The sequence below is a fragment of the Alosa alosa genome, chromosome 16, assembly GCF_017589495.1.
Source record: "Alosa alosa isolate M-15738 ecotype Scorff River chromosome 16, AALO_Geno_1.1, whole genome shotgun sequence".
Taxonomy (NCBI): Eukaryota; Metazoa; Chordata; class Actinopteri; order Clupeiformes; family Clupeidae; genus Alosa; species Alosa alosa.
Genome location: NC_063204.1, coordinates 13,020,040 through 13,027,997, shown reverse-complemented (window position 1 = coordinate 13,027,997; position 7,958 = coordinate 13,020,040). Strand labels below are relative to the sequence as shown.

The window sequence follows — 7,958 nt, the reverse complement described above, 5'->3', positions numbered from 1 at the left end:
GTTGAATAGAAAAAGGTAATGGAGAGGTAATCAAGAGGCCTTTCTTTCACCCAGATTTCTCACTCAAGGGGACTCTTAATCGCAGGGTCTTGTTCAAGTGTCCCAAACATGACTTCCTAAAAAAAAAAAAAAAAATCTTGTTCACAGAAGTGGGATTTTTGCAATGAAGTTTTTATTTCTCTTTTTTTTTGTTGGGAGTCCCTTGCTTTTGATTTCTTGGGTCTAGTTTTGATTTCCTCGGTAGTGCTTCTCTCTGAGGCATAGGGCCGGTGACTGCTGCCCGGCACGCAGTCAGCCTGTTCATCTGTCGCCTAGGAAACGAGAGAGAGCCCACCGTCACGGGACTGCCTTTCCTCCTCACAAATTATGCTGTGAATTTTACAAGGATTTCTTTTTCCCTTTTTCATTTATTTTCTACCAAAGCAGTTGTTTTATAGCACATAGGGTGTCTGTAACCAATAATGTAGCAGTTCACCACTTCAACGCAAAATTGATTTAGATTATTTATGTCAAGTACAAAAGGCTTTATCTGTTGCTTTTTTCAAACCTGAACTGTTGCCTAACAGAATTGGCTGTTGTGTAACCCAACATTTTTTTCTTATCCAAGCATTTTTGTTCTTTTTATTTCCTTTAAAAGTTAACAAACTATGACAGCATCGAAACACTGAATTACTCTGCAGGCTCCAGAGTAATCGAATGAATGCAAATATTTCTGAGGAGAGAACCGCATCATTTTTTTTTTTTTTTTTTTTTTTGATTTCCTCGTCTGTGAGCAGGCTATGCTGCCTTTCATCTTTTAATTTTTATTAACGTGCTAGTTGCTACCATACCACCTAACACAACGCGTGGCTACTCAGACCTAACTATCTGGACAGTGTACTGTAGCTACAGTCGAGTTTAACGCAAAGTCTTTCTATTAACTGTAATTTTTCTCCAAGTCATTTGGTTTAATCTGGCCATACTGCCCTTATTGATGGTGGACTACTTAAAGGGAAAGAATAGTTGGCACACCCATGGCCACACAGGGATGATTGGGCACACTTCTCATGTGTGTGTGTAGAGTATGTATGTTTGTGTGCGTGTGTGTGTTCCAGCTGTATGTTCGGAGTCACCGCGGCGGCGTCATGCAGGACATCTGCGTCTTCATTTGATATCAGGGATTGTGAAGTGCTTTCTTTTCCAGTCTCACTACTCAAAGCAGACAGCTGCACCCACCCACCCACCCAGGCCCTGCCTCCACGGGGACCACTGGAGGGCGCTGTTCCCACCCACTGCACGCCTTCACTCAGCCATCCTCTCGCCTAGCTATCTCTCCTTCAAAGGCTCGATTATGTTTAAGAAACCAACAATTCCCATTCAAAGGCTAAGGGTAACAAGACTATGGGTTATCTGAATGTTAGGTTGATTGCAATTGTTTTATATATCTATATATCTTTAACCATTTGAAAGGAAAATTCTAGTAGTTTTGCTGGTGTTCACATAAAACATTCCAAAATAAAAAAATTAAAAAATACAGAGAGACTTTTAAGTGTGCACCTGTTTCAGCTGTTCCTGAATCTGATTTAGTGCAGTTTTCATGAAATGCAGCCCCTTTTTAATAGTGGAAATAGAATTTATGTATATATTTATATTTTTTTAATAAAGGAAGTATAGAACTCACTACATTTGCTCCTGCTGGTATGTTAATTACATTTGAGGATTTGGTTACCATTCAGTAGAGGAAATTCTGTGATTTTAGTCAATGGCTTAACTTTGCATCTGGGCAGAGGTACTTGACTTCACCAGGACAACACTAAAAGGTAGGGTTTGTACTGACGAGGAAAGGCCAGATCTACCTTACCATTATGCTCACAGGGTATATAGTTAATGCATGTATATCCACAAACCTTACTTTTTGGTTGTACGAGAAATTTATTGTTGAAGAGGTCTGTTTTCCATAAAGGCTGTTATTTGAATGCACATAAATAAGGTAAAATGTTGGTCATCAAATCATCTCTACAAATACTGAAGTTCTCTGAATTCCATCTTTTTTCCCTTTCTTTTCGTCTTTTTGATTCACTTGACTTTGTTTTTTTTCCTGGCTTTTTTGACATGCAACATGCACTATATAATTGAACAGCATGAGGAAAAGGAAACGTACATGTGTCCACAGATTGTAAGATCTAGTCAAGACTTTGCTGTGTATATGATAATGCCCTTTGTATTATATTCAAACAGTCTTATGTATGATATATAAAAAGAACTTAATTCACTCGCTCTGAGCCTTTTTCTTCCTGTTTTGAATGTGTTGCGTTAACATTACGTCTGGGTGTGTTTGTTTACTTATACAGTTACACTGACCATGGTGTACCTACTTAAACAGATTAGTCAGTGCGGTATGAATAGATGTCTTAGGTTTCATGGCTTCTACTGGACAAACATGTTCACTTCCAAACAGCAAATTATAGTCTCAAACTACATCTTCGTAGTAGCGGTGGACGCGTTAATTTGGACAAAGGGAAAATAATAAAAAATGTAAGTATATATGGAGTAAGTCACTCGACATGATTCAACATTTAAAGCAGAATGTGGACTCATGGGAAGTTAATCGTGGCTCGTTGGTCTAGGGGTATGATTCTCGCTTCGGGTGCGAGAGGTCCCGGGTTCAAATCCCGGACGAGCCCATTCTTTTTCTAAAGCCTTTGTTCCATTTTTATGTACATAATCGGATGTGTTTTTCAGTCGTTAACGTTACTCAAGAAGTACCTGATCATTTTTGTACAACCTTAAAGACATTACCTACATTTGAGCAATTACTTTTAATTATTTATGCACCGGTCTTGCTGTATCGATCTCAAAAGACCCCTTCCATTCCATTGTTGGATATTGTTGCAAAGGGCGCTTTTCTTTCACTTTATCCTACAAAAACAGGGCTCGTCCGGGATTTGAACCCGGGACCTCTCGCACCCTAAGCGAGAATCATACCCCTAGACCAACGAGCCCGACTCGAAACCGAATGATGAAACATTGCCAATTAAATATCTCTTTTAAAAGACTTCATATAATTATCATATGACATGTCCTAGTCTTTTATATTCCAATCTATTCGATATTGATTCATAACTAATGTTACATTGTGGCAAGCAAACATTAGATTCTAGGCTGTTCGTTATGTTATGTGACGTTTCGCTCTAGCTAGCAGCAATAACGATAACATGACGTTTCTGTACTAGCGTGGACCAGTTAATTTACCATTTTAAATGATCATGAATTTAACGTTGTGCGTAAAATCTGAAGGTTGCACGTGATAATATTAACTGCTGTGATGAAAATAACGTGAAGTGACATCTGAAATACAAACACCTTCCTTGCTAACTTTGGCTAGCTAAAGCTGGCTACATCCAAATAGGCTAAATCATGGATAACGTGCTTTGCGCCTTGACATCTTACCACTCACAAGTGAGTAATACCGGTTTTCCGGTAGTTAGTTAGTCGACTTTCGCTCTTTCAAAGTGCAGTATTTAGAAAAACTAACACTTAACACGTAGGAGGTTAAATATTCGCTATTCATGCATCTTGTAACTGCTCTCATCCTCTGTTGATTCAACTGAATGTAGGACCGAGAATTTGAGAAATGCATTATGGGAAAAGAGACCAACGCTTGTCTGTTGTTGCTGGGTTAAGCTCTCCTTTATTCATGCACTTTTTCGGTGGGATTAGTGATATGCTCACATAGAAATTGGCAAGATACTGTTTGAATTACAAACCTCATAGTTTGCCTGTTAGGTGCCCGACCCAAAACGGCAATTGTCACAAAAGTGGTTAATAAATCATAGCAACCTAGCTAGGTTCAACTAGCTACTCGGCTAAATAAGCTATTCACAATGCCGAATTTTTGCGCGGCCCCGAACTGCACAAGAAAGAGCACCCAATCCAACTTGGCATTCTTCAGGTTTCCAAGAGATCCTGAGAGGTAGCTATTCCTGTGCTACATTTTCGTTGGTTTGACATAATTGTTGTGTAACTAGGCGTAATGGATACATGGTAGACACATTATACTTTAGCCGAAACATGACATCAACTTAGCTAGGATATCCTTGAAGTGATATCATTGACGTTAGTTAATTTTACATTTTAGCTTGCCGCAGTGCGCGGTGTCTTGACATCTTTGGAGCTGAAGTACTGAAGCTACTGTTTGCAAAATGTCAACTTCAGCTAAATTTGTTTACAGTATGACAGGCACACACCTTACACTGTATCATATTAGCTAGCCATTCACAGTTTGGAAATCCCTGGTCAAAATATGTTGTTCTGAATAATTAAATGAGTAGAAAATGAACTGATCTCCAAACGGCAGAAAGTTAAAGCGAGATTATGTGTTCACAGGAATTTTGACTAGGGGTGCCCAATATTCACATTCCTTGACGGGTCCTCTGGAACTTGTCATTTGATGACACTTCATTACGGCATGTAATGTCAGTCCATTGCTGTGCAATGCATGATGTGCAGATATGTTGCTGTTCAGTGTCCACCCTTAATCATTATTAGATCTATACAAACACTGATGAGAACGTCCTTCCCAAATCAGTACCATCTTAACATTTGCCATGTGAGTCAATATGTTGGGTTGGACTTGGGTCAGGGTTGATCACCCTCCACTTTCTCACAAGTAATGTGAGTCTTTTCCACTGCTTTCTGGTGCAGATGCCGACTGTGGGTGGAGAATTGTCGCCGTGCTGACCTGGAGACCAAAACATCCGACCAGTTGAACAAACATTATCGGCTGTGTGCAAAGCACTTTGAACCAGCGATGATATGCAAAACAGTAAGAGTTTAAATGCCTTATTGACTACTTTACACTCCACAGCGTTATTACCACTAAGAGATGTACTGACGACACTGAGTGCCTTAACTTCCAGTCTGGCTGTCTGGTTTAGAGCCCTTACAGGACGGTGTTGAGAGAGACTGCCATTCCAACCATATTCGACTTAACCAGCCACCTGAACAATCCACACAGCAGACATCGCAAACGCATCAAAGAGCTGGTACTTGAATTTCCAAACGCCACCCCACCACTGACTTATCCTTTCACATGTGAGCTCTGTAGAAATAACTATGACCTCTGTGCTTTGGTTTCAGACAGAAGAGGATATTCGAAAAATCAAAGAGAGAAGACGTGAGTGCGATGTCTGTCTGTATTACTGGTTGTACTATTTTACTACAGATGCATTTGAAGTCCTCACTCCCAGGAATCTAATACTAGGTCATGGCTGATCTACTTGGATATACTGAGTATCAAAATATGCATTCATAATGTGTTGTCCTTGGCTCTGTCTTGTTCATATGAAATAATTTTGACGGTTTATAATTATAATACATGTCAATGTGTGCGCTGAAATCCCTGTGTTCTTCTCTCCCAGTGGAGTCCTCCATTGAACAACTGCACTCTAAGAAGGATAAAGGGGGTGTGGTGGAGGAGGTGGAGGCCGGGGTGGAGGCCCCCCAGTTGACGCCAGAGCAGAGGGAGCAGCAGGAGTACATCAAGTCCCTGCTGGAGACAGTTCTGCTGATGGGGAGGCAGAATATCCCCCTGCGGACCTCCATCCGCCGCCAGGAGGAGGAAGGGGAGGAGGAGCGAAAGGAGGAGGAAGGGGAGGAGGAGGATGCGGCATTCGTCCCGAGTAACTTCCAGGCGCTGCTGGAGGCGCGGCTGAGTGCGGGTGACGAGGTGCTGCGGGGGCGTTTCGAGGGCGCGGCCGTGAACGAGGATTACTGTTCCACGGAGGAACAGCAGCGGCTGCTGGAGTTCTGCGCACGCAGCGTGCAACAGAACCTCCTGCAGGAGGTGCGGGACGCCTCCTTCTTCTCCCTGGTGACGGACGACCTGGTGGAGTTCCCCGGCGGCGCGCGGCTGCCCGTGTTCTTGCGCTTCGTGGACCAGGCCAGCGCGCTGCGGGAGGAGCTGGTGGAGCTGGTGCTGCTGGAGGCCGACGCAGAGCCGACCGGCTTGGCGGAGCGCCTGGAGGCGCTGGTGACGGAACACTGGGGGCTCAGCATGGAACACTGCCGTGGTCAGGCACACGCCAGCTCCGGCACCTTCGCCGGACACATCAAAACTGTGGCCAGCAGACTCTCCGATAAGTACCCAATGGCCGTGCACACGCCACAGTCCTCCTGTGCCCTCAACGTTCACCTGGCCAACTGCGTTCCACTCGCTGCCGTCCAGACGGTCATGGCCACGCTTGGGAAGGTGCACGCCTTCCTGCGCTCCACGCCGACGCTGCAGGACGAGATGGACCGGGTCATTGGCATCCTGTTCCAGGGGAGCCCAGAGAAGGCAGAGAGCCTGCGGCAGGCGTGCCGGTGCTGCTGGAGCGATATGCACAACCTGTTTGAGGTGGCCGTGGAGCTGATGGAGCCACTGATGCTCTGCATGGACAGCCTCTATGAGAACGAAGAGAGGATGTGCAGCGACAGGGTCACCAGTAGCGCCTTCTTCATCTCCGAGGTGCTCTCCGACTTTGAGTTTGTGGTGACACTGGTGATCCTGAAGAACACCCTCTCGTTCACGAGAGCTTTCGGTAAAAACCTGCAAGGCGAGACACTGGACGTGTTCTTTGCTGCCAACAGCCTGACAGCGGTGTTACACTCTCTCAACGAGGTGATGGACAACATTGAGGTGTACCATGAGTTCTGGTTTGAGGAGGCTGTGAATCTGGCCGCTACGATGGGCATCACGGTGTGTGTTCCCCGTGTCGTCCTGCTGAGGAAGCCGTCTGCTGACGTTGGGGAGATGCAGCCGGAGGCGTACTTCAAGGAGTACCTCACCCTTCCCATCATGCAGTTCATCACGCAGGAAGTGAAGGATATCTTCTCAGAGAACCACCTCAAAGCGCTGAAGTGTCTGTCACTGGTGCCGGCCGTCATGGGCCAGATGAAGTTCAACACGTCAGAGGAGAGCCACGCGCACGGTTACCGTGGCGACTTGCCCAACCCGGACACGTTGCCCGCCGAGCTGCACTGCTGGAGAATCAAGTGGAAGCACCGCGGCAAGGAGGTCCGCCTCCCCGCCACCATCCACGAGACGCTGCAGCTGTCCGACGTCAAGTTCTTCCCCAACGTCAACGCCTTCCTCAAGGTTCTGTCCACTCTGCCTGTGCTGAGGCTGGAGCATGGCTCGCGCCAGACAGCCCAGCAGCGGCTGCAGGCGCACCTGGAGCACACACCTGTGGACTGCAGGTGCCCAAGCATGGCCCTGCTTCACATAAACTACCACCTCGTCACCGATCTGGACCAGATGGTGGAACAGTACACAAAACAGCTCTCGGAGGATGACCACAGTGAAAGTGACACACTCGCTGAATAACACAGCTTTTAACAACACACTGTGATCAGGACACGACAGAACCAAAGTATTTAAAGAGAATGTACAATGACAGATGCTTTTGTTTTGATTAAAAAAAACTTTGCTTATATAAAAACTTGTTTGTGTCAGTTGAAGTAATTGTAATTTAAGTTTTTTGGTAACAATGAATGACCCCTGTGACAATAAACTACTTGGAAATGTGCCACAATTGTAAACATGAGAGGTGCTGATTGTTTATTTGTTTAATGCATCTGTGGTAACAGGGGTATTCCAAGTATGTGATTGACCCTTATGTGATTATGTTATGTGACCCTTAGTCCCTAAACCTTCTGTAGTCTACTGTAATCTGCTGAGGTTAATTGACTGCTTTTAAAACAAAGGTTGGCATATGGATTGGCTGCCTTTAGCTTTCAATGAGGAAGCGACTGCTATTTTGATTGGCTGGCTTGAAAATGGGGTGTTTTCACAGGTCAAGAAGCAAAGGTTGCAGTTTGCTTTCAGAGAAAAAACAGACAGGCTGTCTTCTGTGTATTCTGATGTTTCACTATAAATTATATTTTATTTGCCATAAAATTACTGGTTTTCCTCTTGAAAGATTTGACATGGGATTCAT

General features: G+C 44.6%; 1 protein-coding gene and 2 non-coding genes across 6 annotated transcripts; 2 read left to right on the top strand and 1 right to left on the bottom strand.

Moving 5' to 3' along the window:
* Positions 1-2,453: 2,453 nt before the first annotated feature.
* On the top strand, positions 2,454-7,913 carry thap12b (THAP domain containing 12b). 4 transcript variants are annotated; one of them, XM_048266274.1, is made up of 6 exons: positions 3,867-3,952; positions 4,366-4,588; positions 4,684-4,804; positions 4,917-5,024; positions 5,119-5,155; positions 5,400-7,913. In XM_048266274.1, exons 3-6 carry the CDS (start codon positions 4,790-4,792, stop codon positions 7,343-7,345), a joined length of 2,106 nt encoding a protein of 701 aa, XP_048122231.1. In that variant the 5' UTR covers positions 3,867-3,952; positions 4,366-4,588; positions 4,684-4,789; the 3' UTR covers positions 7,346-7,913. The 4 variants fall into 4 exon arrangements, with proteins under 4 accessions (XP_048122230.1, XP_048122232.1, XP_048122229.1 ...); XM_048266273.1 differs by lacking the exons at positions 3,867-3,952; positions 4,366-4,588 and adding an exon at positions 2,454-2,514; XM_048266275.1 differs by lacking the exons at positions 3,867-3,952; positions 4,366-4,588 and adding an exon at positions 3,337-3,438.
* trnap-cgg lies at positions 2,592-2,663 on the top strand. The gene has a single exon. It is a non-coding gene; the product is annotated as a tRNA-Pro (tRNA).
* trnap-agg lies at positions 2,910-2,981 on the bottom strand. The gene has a single exon. It is a non-coding gene; the product is annotated as a tRNA-Pro (tRNA).
* Positions 7,914-7,958: the final 45 nt, after the last annotated feature.

Coding starts and splice junctions, on each gene's coding strand:
- thap12b (XM_048266272.1), top strand. CDS start 3,864: ATGCCGAATTTTTGCGCGGCCCCGAACTGCACAAGAAAGAGCACCCAA. Junction 3,953..4,683: donor TTTCCAAGAGATCCTGAGAG/GTAGCTATTCCT, acceptor TTTCTGGTGCAG/ATGCCGACTGTGGGTGGAGA. Junction 4,805..4,916: donor CAGCGATGATATGCAAAACA/GTAAGAGTTTAA, acceptor TGTCTGGTTTAG/AGCCCTTACAGGACGGTGTT.